This window comes from Pleurodeles waltl, chromosome 3_2, assembly GCF_031143425.1.
Source record: "Pleurodeles waltl isolate 20211129_DDA chromosome 3_2, aPleWal1.hap1.20221129, whole genome shotgun sequence".
Taxonomy (NCBI): Eukaryota; Metazoa; Chordata; class Amphibia; order Caudata; family Salamandridae; genus Pleurodeles; species Pleurodeles waltl.
In genome coordinates this window covers 32,143,623-32,164,234 of record NC_090441.1, presented here as the reverse complement: position 1 = coordinate 32,164,234, position 20,612 = coordinate 32,143,623, and the positions used below count along the sequence as shown (strand labels likewise).

The following is a 20,612-nucleotide window of genomic DNA, read 5'->3' as shown; positions in this document are numbered from 1 at the left end:
AAGGGACTTATCCGAAGAAAGAGGAAGTGACGTTAAGGGTCATGACATTTATGGACAAAGGGTATGGGTGGTGATTGGGCCACGTGATGTTGGGCTTATGCCTCATGGGACATATAGTTTATATTTTGCTTGTAAACTGATTGGCTGCTGTTTGGAGTTTAGTTAAGAAGGAGACAGCATAATCCTCGCCTCCGTGTCCTTAATAGAATTGAAAATTCTTGACGCGTAAACTAGAAATGTTTTTATCTTCGCCTCTGTATCCTTAATAGAATTGAAACTTTACTATACCTTAGCTACGAAATTTTTCAGTCCTGGTTGACTCAGTGCGGAATAGCGACTATTGTGTTATAGTGCTACTAAGATGCAGCCTGCGACTGAAAGCACTGTGAATATGCACATTATTTTAAAATTGTATTACACACAATATAAGATAGGCTAATGTAAACATGCAGACATTTTGTGTTTATTATAAAGCAAGTGTTAACCTTCCATTTCATGGGCTTTTCAGCAGTTCCCAGATATTTTTAGAGATTCTCATTGGTCCACTTGTATAATTTCTGTTATTTATCACTTTCTATGCATAATTGCCTGGCTTTACTCGCAAGAAAGTGTCACTCTAAGCGTCATACAATCGGAATTTAATTTTACTCATAAATGCTCTAGAAACATGAAAATGTCACACATAAGCAGTCTGAAAACTTAGCAGCCTTATAATTGCCTCTGCAACGATATAAGTCATTAGGGAAAATACATTCCCCCGACTTTTAGTTCAAGATATTCCACTTTCCAGCTCTATAACGTGGCCACGTATGACCGGGCTACCCAGCTCGGATGAATAGCAGCAACTGCTAAATAACGCAGCTGATCAGATCTTCGAGCACGCTTATTTTAAACCCCAGCACATGAAACTGAACACATGAGTATAAAAGTACAGTAAAGCATATATTAAGTAATATAGTACCTGAGTACATATTTCTCACACAAAAATCAATCACACACACTTTCTACAACACACTACCAACGTATTGAAATACATAAATACGGGACTATGTGATACATGGAATTCCATTCTAAGATGGCGCACACAAGTTCTTTACTGCCTAAAATCTTTCTTCCGGAGTCCCTTCTCTAGGTCAACGCCTTACTCTTTCTGGAGAATGCTAGGCCTATGTAGAAAATCTTCCGGCGCGGTGGTGGTGGTGACGTATTTCCGGCCTGTGCCCTCTGCACGTGTGTTCCTGTGTCCTGTCCTGTCCTGTCTTTTTCGGCTCACTTCTACCTTCTTGCAACTAGTCATGCTGAGCTCCTTGGCCCGGGTTCTGCGGCCTGCTCTTGGCCTGGCTGTGCGGCCGATGGAGCCTCTTCTGCCTCGCATGGCTTTGGGAGCCGCCGGCCCTACACGCCCTTTTACCCGTAGCCTTTGGCTGCTGGGATCCTCCTCCACCCCGCAGAGACCTGGTCTGTTGCACTCCCAGCGAGGACTGCCCTCTATGTCCTGCGGCTGCGGAGGACTGCACACTGAAGGTGAGAACTGAATGGAGGGAGGAAACACGGGCGGGAAGAGGGGTATACTGTGAAGAGGCAGGGGGCAGTCACCGAATGAAGATACCTAGAGGCCATTATTGTGCCGCCGGCAGGGCGTGTGGGGGATACCGGGGATGAGGCGTTCATGCCAAAGGAGGTTCTCTTTCAGAAGGCGCGCTGAGTGGACGTGTTTACTGTGAGGATGTGCGGAGGTAGATTTTGCAGATCTTTACTCGTATGAATAAGTCCGGTGTCCATGCAGTTGGGGTTCTCGCGGACCTTTGTAGGTCCTCAAAACTGATCAATGTGTTGTCCTGTGAAGGGTCCTTCTCTTGTCAACTCTTTAGAGAGCTTTCCTCGTTTTTTTTTTTTTTTTGGGTCAGGCGACGGTAAAGAATGTGCATATATCGGACTGGGAAAACAAGGTGATGGATGGAATGTATACCTGGTGTCCTTAGTGGGTTAAAATGCAAAAAACTACAAGGTTAATGGATTGAATGCTTGGATTAATTTCAGCCACTGGCAGTTGTTTAGGGCTGCATCTCAATTGTTTTTGCCCACCATGCCACCCCAGTTTGGACCCAGCATATGCAAATCAGTCTTGACCATTGCCCTCATTGGAGCAGGCCAGCCGAATCTGCCAGGTCTGGACCTCCCTGAACTGGAACACAAGCAACCAGACCGGTTTCATCATTGTTATGGGCTCTTCACCGCAGGGGCGACTGGTTTACAGTGGCATGGTTTGCAGAATGATGGGTTGGGGTGCGGCACCCTGTGATTACCAGTGGCTGAGGTTAATTCAAGCATTCCGTTCATCACTGTTTTGTGTGTTTATTGTGTTGCCCTAAGTGGGGCGGTATGCCCAAACCTGGGCCCTGTGTCCTTGGAACCAAGTTGTATCTGACTGAGTCCATAACTAGGGCGAAACCAGTCCTGAGTTGGTTGTTCAGGAGGGGGGGGGGGGTTGGAACCAAGCTGTATCTGACTGAGTCCATAACTAGGGTGAAACCAGTCCTGAGTTGGTTGTTCAGGAGGGGGAATGCTGATTTCCATATAGATGGGTCCAAACTGAGGTGGCATAGTGTGCAAAATAAAGATGGATTGCGATATGGTCCTGAGTAATTACCAGTAGCTGAGATAAATTCAAGCGCTCCGTCTGTCACTGTTATGTATACTTACTCTATCTTACTGTAGTCCATTGCATGCCTAAGTTCTAAGATATGTGATTTGATTTTATATGTTCTTGTAACTAAGTGCGGTTTAAAACCCAACAGTGGTAGCAAGCCTGCTGTTAAAGTAATCTTAGAGCTAGCCTATGCGTGTAAGGTTCGTTCTATGGAAGCAAGCGTGAAAAGGAGGCCACTGGCCTGCAGAATTTATCAAGGCAGCAGAACGCCCATCTTGCGCTATTTCATTTGCTTTGATATCACCCAGGGGGATATTTACTTTCATTTTCACTTAGGGTTTGCCCAACCAAACAGGTGACTTTGTAGTGAGCTGGACTTTACTAATGTGAAGGTAAGAGGCCAGAGTGGAATTGACCCTGTCCAGATGAGACGGGTGCGGTGATACGTAAGAATATGACGGCACATCAGCAGTCCCTTAGTCACCGAATCTATAAGAAATTTGGGTGAGTGAAATGCATTCCTCCACGGAGTAGTGTGCAGCATCTCGGAGCAATCTACCTGAGTCACTAAACCACAACAACAGCTTTATTGTCACCGAAGCTGCTGTCTGGGGTCACAGCACCCAGGAACAGGGGGTGGAACTTGATAGATGACGTAATCGAGGAGCAGTGATGGGTATGTCACCCCTCCTGGTTAACAGCCGGGTATTTGGGGGAAAAGGTGGATGCGGTGTTTTCGAGCACTTGACATTGACCTAAATGTGGTGGGGAAGTACCGTTGAACATGTTCTGTTAAACACTGGCTACCTTGTTGAAATTCGATCACCATGCTTGTTTCAAGCTCTTGGGTGAACTTCTGGATCTTTCCTTCTCGTCAGATTTGTATGCGTTTATGCCACCTGCGAAAATTACAAGACATACACATTTCACAGGTTTATGTCCTACTTGTATTTCAGTCTCCCTTCTACGTAGTTCGTTTTCATATTTTGGTATTTCAACCCTGCAGTAGATATTTCAGGTCCGCTTGATGTTTACCCTGCATGTATATGGATTAAATTATTGTAGCATGCCACGTTGGGCTGCCTTTATATTCCGGTATGCCCTTCATTTAAAGTGCCTTTTGGCGTTGAACATATAGATTGCTGTAAGCAACCGTTTTGATAATGTTCACACTGATTATTGTGGTGTGTTGTTTTAGGTTCTTGCCTGGTGGTTCTGTGTGCTATTAAATGATCCTGACTGATCTATCCACCTCCCTCTGATACTTAGCACCTATGTGAAGTGATCCTTTTTTTTCCATTTCATTTTTATTTCTGAGTAAATATTTAATCCGGAGCATCATGTCCCTTTTGAACTTTCAGAAGGTGAGTTATTTCATACAGTGTAATGTACAAACCTTGCATTACATCATTCTGGAACAAAAAAACTTTTTTTGTTAATTCCAGTTTATTCTTAAGTTTTTTTATTAGGTACATGTTGAAGTGGTCAGTGGAAGCTTTGAAGGGAGCAATAGCTTTCCTAGTAGACACACCTTTTTGTTGTTTATTGCGTATTTCTTGCATCTAAATTGTACTTTAGACTTGGTCCAAATGTTTTTTTCTTGTCCTTAGGGGACAAAGCATTTGCGGAATTTCTCACAGATGAAATTAAGGAGGAGGCAAAAATTCAAAAACACAAAACTCTACCAAAGATGTCCGGCGGCTGGGAGTTGGAATTGAACGGCACAGAAGCTAAATTGGTGCGGAAAATTTCTGGAGAAAAGTAAGTGTTGGTCAGACCCCTATATTCATGCAATGCAAAAAATTACAACGCCCTTCGTCCTCTTTCGAGGTCTTGTCCGAAACGCCCATTGCTGCATTAAGCCAACTGTCTTCATCCGGTGGTCTGTGGTTGTCGTTCACCCACGACGGTATACATCGTGGGGCAGTGGAATAGTCCACTTCAACCTTTAGCTGTCTTCCTTGAGAGTGAAAGCATTTTTTTTTTTTTTCACACGGAGCACATACGCACATATTGTCGATGTGTGCTTTCTGAGACCAAAACAAATGTAACCATAACCTTTTAATAAACATTCACAAGGATCGAGTAGATGGCCAACAATAACGTTTTACAAAACCGTATCGAAACAAGCACTGACAGAGCCTAAAGGCTGCCAGCTGACGCCAGACCTATTGGGTTTGCCTGTACCCTTTTCCTAAGTTTGCTATCCTATTTTGCCATGAGCTTTAAACTAGAACGTTTTCCGATACGTTTATTCTCTTTACGATGATTCGTTTTCCATGCAGTATAATTGACCGGAAATTCTGGATAGAACATTTGTAACAATCACTATAACTGGTCTCGATCGACTGGCGTAAGGTAATGGACAACTTCACAATCTCCAGCAGTTTGAAGGTAAACTCCACCCTGAGTTCATGCTGTTTTAAAAGTTCGATTCAGTTGCTGTCCTGTTTTATCACCAGTGTCTGTGCTCAGGATCCATCAATGTAAAATCCTTAGCTTGCAGGGGTTGTGAATGGCCTTTTCAGAAGTTCTTGTGCTCTGGCACTATATCACGTGGTACTGTATAACAGTACTGTGCACTCATAAGTGTTTGCCTCATACTCTCCGGCCACATATGCCACCTGTATGCAGAGGCTATGGTGTGAGCTTTGATTGGTTATTTCGGTAGTATACCTTGATAGTAGAATAATACAGCTGCTTTGATGGGTGCCCCACCCGTTTAGGCATTTTGCCTCCCTCTTCAGTTTTGTTGAAGTTAACACTTGGGGATACCATCCATGTCGAGTGCCTTCTCTGTGCTACAAACTGACTTAACTGCCCAGTTCTCCCCCTCTGTCGACGTGGCTGCAGTTCAGCATAGTGGTCATCACATGTCCACTTGTTGCTCATTCCTGTGTCCTGTTCCTTGTTTGCAAACAAGTCTTTCTTTACATTTGTTGCCCCATCGTGCAACAAAGTAACTTAAACTAAAGATTAACTGGTCTACCAGATCTCTAGTTTTCTGTCAAGCAGGTTTGCTCCTTCCTCTTTGGAATGCCTCTTTAAGCTTAAATTCTTGGACTGCCTGAATTTATTTAAAGCTGTATTTCAGCTGACATGCTCTTCCGTTCTGGAGGACAACAGGTAGGGCAGTATAAGATTTCTCCATTACAACTGACGTCCCCAAGAACTTCGTGATGGACTGCAAAATAGTTTTGGAAAGTGGCAATCGGGGTCCAATTTCCTTGAAGGCATCTTGCTAATCCCTTCCCACGGTTTTCTACCCTTCTGTGCTTGGGGAGCGTTTTAGCTCGTCAAGTGGGGGAGTTCCCTCTTGCCCTTAAAAGCCTGTGCTGTTTAGAATGGTCTTGCTGCTTGCGATAGGCTTCTATTATTTTTCAAATAATCAAATTGGTTTGATAATTTTGCAATTCTTAGATTTTGAGGTAATTGTGTTGGATGGCCTTCTTCAGAAACTGGATGACCACTTCACACTTCATATACCACGCCGGTAGGCAATGAGTGCTTATCATTTTCTCTAATTGCTAGCATCGCTACTCTGAGGTAATTCTTGGTTCCTGCTCCTTTAAATGCATTAATTGTTGATGGCTAGTGAGATTTTTAGTTCTAAGTTTTGCTTGAAAACATTCTTTGTGTTCTGGGCCAACTAGCTTCTTTTCTGGGGTGTGATTGCTGTCACTTTGCCGAAAGGTGTGATCAATTTAGTTAAATTTTGGTCTCTCAGTATTCACTGCCCTTCAACATACCGAGACAGCTGCCCGAGGTCTAGACTTGGGTGTGTCAGTTGGTAAGTATGTCTGAGTAGGCCAGAATGACTGAGCTGTTCTTATAATCTGCAGGGCATATGCTCTAGGGCTTCATGGCGCAGAAGAACTGAACGAGAGGACAGAAGTGATTAGTAGAAAAAGGTCTACGTATTAAATAGTCTTTTTGTTGATGGAGAGCGTGAGGAAGAGCATTCCAAAGGTTAGGTGCTACAATAGAAAGGCCTCTACTACCCAAGTATGGGTGAGGAAAGCAAGGAGCGCTCAGCAAATGTAAACAGTTAGCCCTGAGTGGACGTGTAGATGTGAACATCTGGGTAACAACTTCTGACCTTTGGCTGTATTTTACTCTGATAGGACTACCTATTGATTGGTATTTATTTTGACTGAGATTAGGAACTGGGCTTTGAAATTCAAAATTATGTTTTGTGTAGATGGGCCCTGTGTGCTTTTGATCCGTGCAAGCTCTCTGACGACTTTTTATTTTCTAATATATTATGGAATATATTTAAATAGAGCTGTGCCAGCTGGTCTTGGGGAACCACAGGACTAGAATAAGAATGTTATGAATTCCATTCCATATGTTACTAAAATGTAGAATCTCTAATTGATCTGTGGAGTAAAATGTATGATAGTGTTTGCTTTTATTATCCTTTTCCTTTTTTGTCCCTTTTCCCAGTGTAAATGCTGTTTTATAAGTGGTGATTGTTGATAGCTTCAGGTGAGTGTTTGGTTTGCTGTGTTGTGATGCTTTTTTTTTGTTTTCTGCTTCTTTTGTAAAGGATCACAGTTACATTTAACACAAACAATAGCATTCCACCATCGTTTGATGAAGAAGATGATGAAGGCAAGAAGGGAGACCAAAAGGAAGTAAGCCTTTTTGTATGCATTCAAACTCACTGATTTTTGTCTTTTGGTGTGGCGTGATTTTTTATTTTTTATTTTTTTCTTTCCTTTTTTTCCTTTTTTTTTTCCTTCTTCTGATGGAACCACTCTAAAACATGTAATGGGTGCTGTTATTATGTACTAGGGTCATTGTAGGTTTTACATTTTTTTAAATTAAGATTACAGTTTGATTTACGAAAAATGCAGCTACAAGAACTGTTTGCTGTGGACATCACAGTGATATTCTTGGGAAAGCCTTGACTTGTGAAAATGATTAAGTTGACTTGGAGGGCTAAATTTGTGTATTAAATGATTTGCCTAATTAATACGTATCTACTGGCACATTATTCCTGATGTATATGTTACGAATCTGCTTTGGAAAAACATGGGCTTTTAAGCATCCTTCGATTCTGTCAGCAACAGTGTGGTTTGATGGGCATTTCGTGGACCATGGAATTCTGAGACCTGGTTATGTTCCCGGCTTTAAAATGTGACTCAAATTTTTTGATTTAAGTAACAAAAAAATCGCCCCCACTGTTACAACTGTGAACGTGTGTACATTTAGAATGTAGCCACCAGTTGCACAATGTGCCGGCTAGTTGATTACCTGTTCTCATCTTACTCTTGTCCTTATTTCTATAATTATATTTTCAACCTCATCTCACCCTACTGTTGTATTTTCAGCGGTTCGTGTAAGGTTCTCCTACTAAGGTATAAAATATCTGCTGCTTTTTTAAGCTTGATCTGTACTATTTCACATTCCTTAAACAAATGAAGAGCTGCTAATTTCGGTAGTGTTTGTGTTGCTAAACCTATGTTCTCAGTCACTCATCTGTATTATTCTCCTCTGGAAAAAAAAGTTTAAATTTGCATTAACAATGTCTCCTGTTTGTAGCCTGATCTTGTGTCCACCCCTAACTTTGTCGTGGAAGTAACAAAACAGGACTCCAGGCATAATCTTGTGCTTGACTGCCACTATCCTGAAGATGAGGTGAGTAATTTTAGGAAGGAAAAAGCGCCAGAAATATGCGGATGTTCAAGTTTTTTTTTTGTGTGTGTTTTTTTGCTTTTTATATTCTTTTTAGCAACCATATACATTAATAAATGTCATAACCCATTCTAATCTGTGCACTGTTATGCTTCTAGACAATACTTCTAGAACTGTGACAAACATTAAGATAACTTATCGCAAATTGTAGCCTGTTATTACTGTTGCATAGAAAACTGTCTGATATGAGGGAAAGGGAGTTGCACCCGCAATTTTAATTTGCTCATGTGATGTCACCTGAATGAGGTGCACAAACTCTCACTAGGGCTGCAAATGAACATGAACAGCCTTGGTTTGGCAGACTGCGACTTTGTTTAAAACTGTGTGGCGTTCCCCTTTTAAAATTGTACTTCTTGATCAGCCAATGTTTGCACTTTTCTTTTATCCGAATTTTGCAGTTCTAAAATGAAAAATATTGGTTTGTTCATCAGAGCTCACTTTATTGGATGGTTATATTCTGTTTGAAAGATTGTGATTCTGACAGGTGGTTAGTAAATCTTAGTCTGTACCAGGTCCCAGAAAAATATCGATCACTAATGATGGAGGTAACCTGTCCATCTAATGTACGCTGCTGTTCGAGTCATGAAATGAGCCTTATACATTCTGTTGTAATTTCAAAGATAGGTTATTTTTTTGCACAAGCCATTGATGACATGTCATTGCTGGGGTGCTAGCTGAGGAGCAAGTCCATAGTTATTACATTTTCCCCCGATTTATCCTGTTTCACAGATTGGCCATGGTGAGGAAGAAGAGAGTGATATTTTCTCAATTCGTGAGGTCAGTTTCCAGCCCACTGGAGAAACTGATTGGAAGGAAACTAGCTACACCCTCAACACAGACTCCTTGGATTGGGTAGGTGGAATTAATTGTGTCCACTTTTTTTTTTTGTATTACCTTTTTATTATTTTCATAGAGGTAATAGGGGGTGTTGGAGGGAGAGGTCTCTTGACTTGCAGTATGCCTTATTCGCTCTCTTTATTTCACACATTGCAAGTGCAACCTATTTCTGTAGGAGATCGTGATTTGACTGACCACTCTAATTGGGGCTCCCGGTTTTATGGTATTTATTTAACATTTCCATCTGTATTTATCCATATTGTTTAGCCATTTTATTGATACATATCCATGTGTATTTTCTTTTAAGAACAAAATGGACTCATTAGGCAGCGAAATATAGCAAAACATTACACCCATGGATAAATATCTGCATTATAATACAAATAAATGTTGTGACTGTACTTTAGGAAATCTCAACCTGTTTTTTAACTTCCCATGCTGTCTCTCTGCTTGGCTGTTGTCCTGGAAATCACGAAAGACAACATGGAGAGTCTCCCACAAGAAGTACACTTTTCTGTATTTTTCCGCTTTTAAAACTACATAAAAACAGTAGAAACACTGTTTTCTTTATGTATTTGTAAAAACAGAAAACTGGGAGCCCTAATTATAATTCAAGCAACCGTGCTTTCTAGGACAGGCTTGTGGCAAGTAAATGAGGAGAATAGTGACACCTTAGCTGCCACATGAATCTTACCATTCATTTAGAAAGCCAGCTACTGAGGGTAAATGTCAATCAAATAATTTCTTAAGCGCACTACTCACCCGGTAGGGTCTCAAGGTGCGTTGGGGGGGGGGGGGTGTCACCGGTTACTACTCGAAAAGCCATGTTTTTAGGTGCTTCCTGAAGGTTAGGAGATCCTGGGTCTTGTGTAGGTTGGTGGGGAGGGAGCTCCAGGTCTTGGCGGCGAGAAGGGACTGCTGCCAGAGGTTGGATGCGGGGGACTGTAGCCAAGGCAAGGTCGACGGAGCGGAGCTGGCAAGGTGGTATTTGGAAGTTTACTCGTTCGTTGAGGTAGGCTGGTCCAGTGTTGTGGAGGGCTTTGTGAGCGTGGACGAGGACTTTCAAAATGATCCTTTTGTTGATGGGCAGCCAGCGTAGGGGTCTGAGGTGGGTGGATATGTGTTTGTGGCGAGGGAGGTTGAGGATGAGACGTGCGGCTGCGTTCTGGATTTTTCTTTGAAGCTTGGCTGTGGTCCCTGCGTAGAGGGTGTTGCTGTAGTCCAGTCTACTGCTAATGAGGGCGTGGGTGACTGCTCTTCTTGTTTCTAAAGGTATCCATTTGAAAGTCTTGCAAAGGGTGTTGAAGCAGGAGGATCATATGGCATTGATTTGCTGGGTCATGAAGAGGGATGAGTCCAGTATGATGCCAAGGTTTGTGGTTCGAGGGTGGTCCGAGGGTGGTGGGCCACCAGGGGTCGTTCCATGTTGTCTTGTTGGGGCCGAGGTGGCTTGTCATCCATTTGGCGATGTCCAGGAGTCCGGAGTGCAGGTAAATCTTGGCAGTGGCTGGGTTCCTAGTGTGGGAGATGATGAGCTGTGTGTTGTCAGCATATGAAATGATGCAGTGGAGACGGAGGATGTTGGCGAGAGGAGCCATGTAGATGTTGAAGAGCGTGGGGCTGAGGGAGGATCCTTGGGTTCCCCACAGGTGATCTTGGTGGCTGTGGACCGGAAAGGAGGGAGGCAAACTCTTTGGGTTCCTTCGGAGAGGAAAGAGGTGAGCCAGTCCAGGGCCTTGTGGCGAATTCTGGCGTCGAAAAAGGTGTGTGCGGAGGGTTTGGTGGCAAACTGTGTCAAAAGCTGCAGAGAGGTCTAGGAGGATGAGGGCGACTGTCTCGCCCTTGTCCAGTCTGGTCCTGATGTTGTCTGTGCAGACAATGAGGGGGGTCTCAGTGCTGTGGTTCTTGCGGAATCTTGACTGGGAGGCATCAAGTATGTTGTTTTCTTCTCAGAAGCAGGACAGTTGTGCGTTAACTATCTTCTCAGCAACCTTTGGGAGAAGAAAAATGGGTCTGTAGTTTTTTAGGTCTTCCGGGTCGGGCTTTGGGTTTTTTGAGGAGCGTTGACTTCCGCGTGCTTCCAAATGTCTGGGAAGGTTGCAGCGTCAAAGGAACTGTTGATGACTGCACGGAGCTGGGAAGCGATGATTTGGCTGGCCTTGTTGAAAATGTGGTGGGGGCACGGGTCTTTTCGGGAGCCTGAGTGGATGAAGTTCATGGTTTTGCCGATTTTCTTCGTCGTTGGTGGGGGTCCAGGCATTCAGTTGATTGGTGCGGCGTGGTGTTGGTTGTGGCGGCGAAGGTGGTGGGTGCAGATGATGTGAAGCTGTTGTGTATGTCTGCGATTTTGTGGTGGAAGTAGTTGGAGAGGGAGTTGCAGAGGTCTTGGGAGTGTGGAGGGTCGATGGTGCAGGATTTGGGTTTGGTGAGTTCTTTGATGATGGCAGAGTTCCTTGCTGTTGTGTGTGTTGTCTATGCGTTCTTTGTAGAAGGAGTTTGGGGGTCCAGATGAGTTGGTGGTGTTTGCGCATGGCGGTTTTGAGGGCGGAGAAGTTGCTCATTGAGGGTTCTTGGTTCCCGGCTTTCTCAATTTTTCAGCATTCTCGTTTGGAAGATTGAAGTTCTGTGGTGAACCAGGGGGCTGTCTTGATGGTGTGGGTGTTTGTTTTCAAAGGGGCAAGGGAGTCTGCGCAGGTTTCTAGCCATTGTGAGAGGTTGTGGATGGCGGTGTTGGGGTTGTTGGTGATCGGAGGTGGAGCTTGTGCGAGGTTGGAGATCAGGTCAGGTGTTCCTTGGAGATCTTGTTCCACTTGCGGTAGGGTGGTGTGTGTCTTTGGTGGTGGGTTTCATGAATGAAAAGTGGACGCAGTGGTGGCCAGTTCAGTGGTGTGAGTGAAGGTGATGTGGCTGCTGGAGGTGAAAATGGCATCTAGCGTGTGTCCCGCTGAGTGGGTGGGTGAGGTGACTAGTTACTTGAGGCCGAGGTTTGTGAGGTTGTCCAGCAGGGCTGTGGTGTTGCAGTCGTGGGTGCATTCCAGGTGAAAGTTGATGTTACCAAGGAGTATGTATTCTGTGGAGGTGAGGGCGTGGGAGCTGATGGTATCGGCGATGGTGTCATAGAGGAACCCTCATCTACAGACCACCAGGACCCCGCCCCCCCATTCTAAGGGTAGAGTTTGTGTATGTGAAAGTGTAGTTGTTTAGCGTTGTCAAGGGTGTCGCTGGTGTTGGTGGAGATTTTGATGGAGTTTTTGTGTATTATGGCGATACCTCCTCCTGGTTTGTTTTTACGGTCTCTACGGGTGATTTTGTAACCCGCTGGGATGGCTATGGGGATGTCGGGTTCTGATGGAGTTCATCCATGTTTCAGTGAGGAAGGCGATGTCAGGGGAGTTTGTGGTGAGCAGGTCCCAAAGCTCTATGGCGTACTCGTGGACGGAGCGGGTGTTAAGGAGGATGCAGTTGAGGTGATTGCGGTGCTTGTTGGTGTTGCGGTGCTTGTTGGTGTTGCGGTGCTTGTTGGTGTGAGTGCAGGAGAAATCGCATGAGTGGCATGTGAAAGGTCCGTGTGTTTTTGGGGTTGGCCTGGGCACAAGGGATGCGGGACTGAGTTGAGGGCAAGGAGTTCTATGGAGGAGTAGAGGTGCTTCGGGGGAGCGTGGACCAGGGGGATGGGCGCGGGGCACAGACTGGCGCACCTCCGGTGTGGCAGCCGCCATTAAGAAGGGGAAGTGGGAGGGAGGAGCAGCTGGGAGGCGGGAGGGTGTGTCCAATGGGGGCTCAAAGGGGGACTGCAAGGGAGGCAGCGGCTGGGTTTTACAGGAGCCGGAAAAGAAAACGGGCACAATTGGAGAGCGAAAACAAAGCGGGCCCAATCCAGGTAAAAAACAATTCTAAAAACGAACACTAAATACAGAAAATGAAATACAATCTGCGGAACTAAATACCAGACACGCCTACCACTAGGCGCCAGGGATGAGGCGTAGACTGGTGGTGGGGGGGGCCCTCGAACTTCTGTTTGCAGAAACAGCGGGGTCAGGGGCACAGAGGCAGGCTGGTGGAGCGGAAGTGTACTCCTGGCCCAAATCAGGTCATGGGGGTGGTCACACTAGGTTCCAATGAGGGGGGCGGGGACGCAGCGGCTGGGTTTTACAGGAACCGGCGAGAGGCGGAAAAGAAAACGGGCACAATTTGCACATGAAAACAGCGCGCACAAAAAAAGCAAATAAAAACAGGAAACGCGCTGTTTTCTTTATGTATTTGTAAAAACAGAAAACTGGGAGCCCTAATTATAATTCAAGCAACCCTGCTTTCTAGGACAGGCTTGTGGCAAGTAAATGAGGAGAATGGTGAAACCTTAGCTGCCACATGAATCTTAACATTAATTTAGAAAACCAACTACTGAGGGAAAATGTCAGCAATGAATTGGCACTGTTTGGATTTTCTTTCTAGATACACTAGTTTAAATTACGCCAGTTGATTTAAAAAAAAAAAAAAAAAAAAAAACTTAAAATATATTTTGACAGTCTCCACTTGGCTCTTTGTGGAAAGGTTTATGAATACGTCCCCTCTCGCAAAACTCGACAGCGTGGCATATCTGGAAACATAACCTTGCCTGTTCCTTGAGATGCAGGGGTTGGGAAACGATTTATACCTTCAGTGTTCTAAGATTCCCCGGTGAAGATGTTAGGACACTTGTTATTCGGAAGTGGAGTGTGGGGATGGTACTGTTATGCAGTTCACCAAGAAAGTACCTCTGAGCACTCAGTTTGCTCCAATTACAAACCTTTTAAAAGGTCGTTAGTGCATTTATATTGAGTTTGCCGTGTAGTGCCTGCCCATCTATTGTATAAACCTGGCCAACAGCAGTAAATGCTTCTTAAAAATGGTTTCCGCAATATGGAGAAGATCTGCTGGATTCTCTTGTATGCTCAACTGTAAAATTGTACCTCAGACAGTGGAAGAGTTTAAAAAAAAAAAAAAAAAAAATCTGTCTTTTTCCACTTTTCCCTCTAAACATGAACCCAATCATTTGTATTGCTATCTTCCATAGCTGCTCTTTCTCTTACGCCTCGGCGTCCTCCTAAACAAACTACAGGAATATGTTTATTACATTGTCTGCTCTTCTATGTGCTTTTTTTTTTTTTTTGTCTTTTTTGTTTGGTAAATTGTTAAAGCATATTTATGCTATCGTAATTCTATGTGTAAATTTAGTCTTTCGCCAGCTTGTGTGAGCATTTAGTTCTGGTTCACATGCTCATATTCGATTTGATTCGGCAGCAGCTGGTTCACTTGGGTCGTAGTCATTCCACAAATGGGGGCGTCAGTCCCCGTTTTTATACTTCTTGCTTGACCCATTGCTGGAGACTGACCTTATATGTAGTTCCTGTTTGTAGTTAACCAAATGACATGTTTATCGGTGTCCTGGACGTGGCTTTCCTTATGCTGCAGACTGCTTCAAAATTGATCGTCCTTCAAAATGCACGGATTAAAAAGAAATGTTTACTTTTTATGTTTATCAGAATGTTCTTTACTCTTTATTAAAAATACTCATTAGTTTTACGTGTCTGTGAAACGTTCTGATAATTTGATATGTAATTTGTCCCAAATTTACTATTAAACAGGCTTTATTTGGATATTTTGCAGGCTCTGTACGATCATTTGATGGATTTCTTGGCTGATCGTGGAATAGACAATACCTTTGCTGATGAGTTGATTGAGTTGAGCACTGCCCTGGAGCACCAGGAGTACATCAAATTCCTCGAGGAGCTCAAAACCTTTGTCAAATGTCAATAGTTGTCAGTGTTTAGAAACATTGCAAATTTCGAAGCAACGTCTGCTGTCTGAAGACGCTGGAGAGCTCTTGTAGCCCTACGAACGGAGGGAGGTTGTGACTGAACTTTCAAATAGGAGAACATTGTTTTGTGTAAGTTGCAGTCTTCCTCTGAAAAGTGCTGGAATATGTCTGTGGCATATAAAAGAAGCTCTGAATCAAAACGGCTAAGATTAACTGGCCAAGAAAGCAGCTGACTCATGCAATTCCAGCATTCTGGATTTCTGTTAAATTCCATTATCCATCTGTAGGATTTTGTTGGGCGATAAGCACTGCCTAATAAACTTCCTGATGAACAATGCATTGACCTTAAGTGAGTTTTGGCTATTAATGGCCAATCTTTGACATTGCTAATTCATGGTGTCATAGAAATTGGACTTACGTTTCTGTAAGTGATTAACTGTATGGCCCTTTTACTTTTCTTCAGTAATTGTGTTCAGTTTAAAATGTCTGCACTCGTGTTGCAAACTTCGACCTCAGCACTTTGTTTTGTACAATAGAAAAGTGGATGACAACGATATGTAAAAAAAATAAATCTAATTAACGCGATTCTGTTTGTGCATCGTTGACTACGTGGTTTTTGGCAGAATGTATTGTCAGCTATTCACGGCATTAAAAACATGCTTTCCAATTAGTTTTATATTCTACTCTGATTCGGAGCACAGTAAACAAGAAGAGGCACTGGAGAAAAGAAAGTTTGTTCGGCTGTCTTCAAGAATTAGACATTTTATGTAAGATTCATAGTTAAATTAGCTCTCATGCAATTTAGTATTTTAACCGTTCCTATGTAGATTTAGGTGATCTTGAGCAACATTGTTCAGAAATGTGCCCTGACACTAAAAACCAGGTATTTTCTCTTCCCCATAGCACTAATGTTACCACCTTTTATTTAGCATAATGTAAGATATATAAGTGCCGTTGTGTCGGGCACAGTGGAATTTGTTTCAGTGATGGACCAGCAGCAGGTGATAAGAAGCATTTGCAATGCAATGGGTCTCACGTTTTCTTGAGTTAGAGCTATTTGCATTGTAAATTCAGAACTGGACTTTTCTTGCAAAATAAATTGGTCAGGTTCATAATTTCGACTTTTCCTGCCATGTTTTGGTGGTCAGTGGCGGTTACTGACATCAGAAGCGTCTGCACAGAAACTGGAAAATAAGGCCAGACACGTATTTTATTTTACCAGAATGAAAAGTCTTGCAAGAGTTCTTGCTTCGCATTTTGACAAAGCTCTAATGAAGTTAACAATAGCAGAATAGCCTGAGAAGACTTTTGGCCCAAATAAAGGAAGGAGATCAACAATGCCCTGTGTGCATAGTAATTTGTGCTGGGAGGAGGGGCCCTGTATAGAGAAACTCGGCAAAGCAAGTTTTACATCATTGCTTCTAGGTTTAGCTACATTCTACTAGCAAGGGCATATTGTGGTTTTCGTGAGACTGTTTTTTTTTTTTTTTTTTTTTTTTTTTTTGGGTGTGTAAAATGTGCTTATTTTAGGAGCCAGGGGTAAACAAGGACATCACTGGATTAAAGCCAAAACAAATGTAAGCGACGTGGGAGGAACAGAATGCTGCAATAAAACGGGCAGCTACCAACCTAAAATACCCAAAGTGAAAAGGCAGCAACAAAGAAATAACAAAAAGTCTGTAACAGGAACAGATGGAAAAACCAAAGTGGAATGATACAGTAGTTTGTCACTGCTCTGAAACAGAAAAAGGTAGAACTGACCACTAGCGAGCAAGAATTTGTAAAGGACACTGCAGTTAACAAATTAAATCGCTTTTAGCCACAAGTAGTATACTTTAAGTATACACAGGGTCGAACGCCTACGCTGAACCAAAAAAATGTGGTGCTGGTATTTTCCTCAAAGCTAAGCGCGTGGCTGTATTGGTTGGCAGTGAAAGATCAAGTTATGATGCCAGCCTAGTCTTAGAATCCAACTTTATGAGCCTCTGCAGTAGCCTTTGAGGTTTGTTGTCCATGTAGTAGACATCCTGTTTTAGTCTTTCCAAATTTCATTTTAAACAGTCACTAGAGTTACTTTTTCCAAGTTCTTAAGGCCCTGATTTATACTTTTTGGCGCAAAACTGTACCAACACAGTTTTGTACCAACATGTTTAGCACCGGCTTGCACCATTTCTGAGCACCAGCCTGGCACGATATTTATGGAATGGTGCAAAGGGTAGACGAGCGTAAAGAAAAAAATAAATGTTAGCTGGGTGGGGCTGGTGGTATGGAAGACTGGGGTTTTGCACCCAAAAAATGACTAGAGTAAATCAAAAAAAAAAGAGCAAGCTTTGCATCATTATTTGATCCCACCCCTATCACCCCCCACCACCCCCCTTATGTGATTTTAGCGCAGGTGTGTGTGTGTGAATATGGCACTTAAGCCATAGTCATTTTTTGCATGGGAATGCCTACTGTGCATCTCATTGATTGCAAAGTAGGCGCCCACATCCCAAAAATGAATGACTCCATAAATTTGGGGCTCAACAGGTTTAGTGCCAAAGTATAAATATGGAGTTAGTTTTGCATCGAATTTGCTTTTTTAAAAAAAAAAAAAGAAAGAAAGAAAGAAAAAGAAAATTCGGTGCAAAACTAGTATAAGTATGCCCCTAAATCTCTGGGTTGACTGGGGCACATCCATGCGTCCAGTGTAAATAGATAGGTGATTGTGTATTTAATCTATAATTCACTTTGATTTGTGCAGAAGTAATTCAAGATTCTTGTGGTTATACCATACTACTGCAGTTGGACTCTACCTGTTGTTAAGTACCGGTGTGTTCTTTTTCTTAAATTGGAGCAAATGCACAAAAAATATCAGTTCCCACATTTATACGTTTTTTTTTTAATGCCACATTTGTGTAATTTTTTGACGCAAGTGTGGCGCTAAAAAAGTATAAATATGAGCCTAAGTATACTGCATACATGATCAAGATTAATAAAATAGCTGACCTGCTTCTTCTTTTCTTGAAAGAGTGACAAGATGTCTGGATCTGGGCTGGTAACTTTGTTAGCTTGTTTCATCTCTTTTCGGAGGTTATATCCTCGCAGTACAGGAATTCGTACACCAGAGAGAAGTCGTCACCATGGCTGTGCCTGCCATTGTACCTTTGCCTGGATAGCCCTATATGTATGTTCCCCCCCCTTCTAATGAACTGCACACTCTTAAGTCCTTCAATTTTACTACGGGGCAGTGATGTTGATAAGAGCACTGCTCTGTTGGAACGTGATTATGGTGGTTCAATTTGTTTTGAGGCTGTACACACACACCTGATCAAAACCACTTGCCTTTGCAGATGGTGGAAGGTAGCCCCTTTTTTCTTCTAGAAATCTGCATTTATTTGGAATACATCTTTTCTGCCTCAATTGCACATGAGGCAGCACAGCTACTTTCTTCAAACATGAGGTGATTCCACCGGGGTCCTGCCATCCAGGTTTGGTGGAGCCTGGGGAGATGATTTAAAAGTGGCAGACCACCTGGGTACCCATGTTTAGTTCCCCACAGTAAGTTAAATACTGGTCTCCTCGACCAATAAATCATTTGTTATTTCTGCTCAATGTTTGAGGTGGAGCTACATTTTAATGCAGATGAGAGCATGACAAAGAACTAGAAGGGAGAGCGTTGCTGTCTACAGATTGGGTTTAAGTCTGGAAGAATCACTGAAGCTGCACTTGTGGTCAAAGGGAGGCCGACCTACATCTTGAAGTGGCCATAATAAGGAATGGCTGACATTGTAGCCCACCAGTGCCCAGTTACTAGAAGGATCTCTATGGGGCAGTCTTGACATACTGAGTCTGCCAGAGCTCCCGAGATGCCTGTGGAGTCTTTCTTGTGGTGCCAGAGATTGTCACCGGTGGAAAGTGCTACCGGGATTCAGCGCTATTGGATTAGTAACCCAGTGGCTTAGATACTTCCTGCTGTCTATGCCACCTTAAAGAACTTATTTTAGTTCTAGCGCAAGAAATGTTGCAGGGTTGCTTGGATGCAAGATCCTAAGCTGCACCATAGCTTAACCTCGGTTATGCAACAGTGTTAATTAGAACTGTGGCATTTATGAGTTAAACATTTTTTTAGGGGGCAGGAGGGCAGAGTCCTAACTTTGTAAAAACAAGGTACTACTTACTTCTGGTTTTCAGTAGGCTGAAGACTATTGCATTTACCTGTGTGAAATTCCTGTCTGGACATTGAGATGTTTACCTATTAAGTAATGTGTCCACTGCTACACCTGCCTATTCTGTGAGGGCCCCATGCTAAAGAGCAATTCTTGGTCATACAGTCAGGACTGACACCACAGTCAAACATTAACTGACAATTGTTTTCCATGGCACCCCTGACATAGGCCATAGGTTCGTAGCAATAGACCATCTGAAGCTTTGGTGGAGAAAACATTTTTTCCACAGTGAAAACCCTTGCAAGCAAAGGATAGCTACACTGGTTATTTTAAACTATAAGACAGTCTAGTACATGACATCCATTTATATGCTGGATACACTGCTTTCATTTAGATTTCTCTGCAAGTGTTTTCAGCTTATAACTGAGCTTTACCATACCATGTTTGTAGCCTGTTCCAAGGATAACCCTGCAAATGCATAAAAAAAGTCAGTCACGATCTTGTTTTTGGAAAAGGCCTGCATACGCATTTGGGGGAATATTTAAACATTTTTAGCTGGGTGGCTTCACGTGGCCTTGTAGATATGGCTCTGCAGTGCGCACCGCTGGACTGTCATTAAAAGTGACATTATGGCACCACACATGGCTTGAAAATTAGCCCTGCCCTTATCCACTCACTACATTAAAGCTGCCTGTTTCATATTTCATGTTGGCACTAAAGAAACTGTCAATATCACTGCACAGACTTTAGAGTTTGAAGTGTTTTCAAAGTATGCTACTTAAAAAAAAAAAAAAAAAAAAGCATGTGCTTTTAAAATGTATATCACAAGCCTATGCAATAAGTAGGACTACTTACTTGTAACCTAGTATTCATAGTCACAGTTGTTAATGTCAGAGACCGATAACCGTTTTATCCTGTAACTGGGAAGTATTTTTTTCTTCCACCTTGCAGATAAGACCTCTACTTTTGCAAAACCTCCTGCACAACTTGAGGCAGCTTTGGTAACCTCGGCCAGTTCTCATGAGCCGTTACCATCTTTTGGTCCATGCCTGCTTAATACAGCAGATCATTGGAGCAGGTAACTTCCAGTCTTGTCCCTCTGGATCCCTGCGAACAAGAGACACCTCACTGCTTGCTTAAGGTGAACTCGAGCCGAGGTTACAACACCCAGAGGCAAACCACATGGTCAATGGTTTCGCCCACATTACTGCAGCCTCTACATGTCACACGGTCCCCAGGGAGGTAGCTGCCTTTTGGGCAGGTGTTTTAAAAAAAAACAATCACCCCATCGTTAAGGCCAAGAAGGCCGTTTTCAACCAAAATCCGTAAGGGAAAGAGAAAAAACTAGAAGACATACCTGGCTTAAAGGAGCCAATTACTGCCCAGGCATGCTTCCGATGAACAAGGAGAGAACAGTCTGAGTGATAAGAAAACAGTTGAATAAGCCTTTTATACACTAATTTAAACAAAGAATAGGGAG

The 20,612-nt window shown here is 43.1% G+C and overlaps 1 protein-coding gene across 1 annotated transcript; it reads left to right on the top strand.

Moving 5' to 3' along the window:
- The first annotated feature begins 1,194 nt into the window (after nt 1–1,194).
- Nucleotides 1,195–15,569, top strand: C1QBP (complement C1q binding protein). The gene is made up of 6 exons (XM_069226674.1): nt 1,195–1,524; nt 4,261–4,411; nt 7,200–7,287; nt 8,198–8,293; nt 9,080–9,202; nt 14,834–15,569. Exons 1-6 carry the CDS (start codon nt 1,296–1,298, stop codon nt 14,981–14,983), a joined length of 837 nt encoding a protein of 278 aa, XP_069082775.1. The 5' UTR covers nt 1,195–1,295; the 3' UTR covers nt 14,984–15,569.
- The last annotated feature ends 5,043 nt before the right edge of the window (nt 15,570–20,612 follow it).

Bases quoted from the DNA above. Each gene is read 5' to 3' on its own strand.
- C1QBP (XM_069226674.1), top strand. From the start codon at position 1,296: ATGCTGAGCTCCTTGGCCCGGGTTCTGCGGCCTGCTCTTGGCCTGGCT. The intron at 1,525-4,260 runs GTGAGAACTGAA...TCTTGTCCTTAG, and splicing joins CGGAGGACTGCACACTGAAG to GGGACAAAGCATTTGCGGAA. The intron at 9,203-14,833 runs GTAGGTGGAATT...GATATTTTGCAG, and splicing joins ACACAGACTCCTTGGATTGG to GCTCTGTACGATCATTTGAT.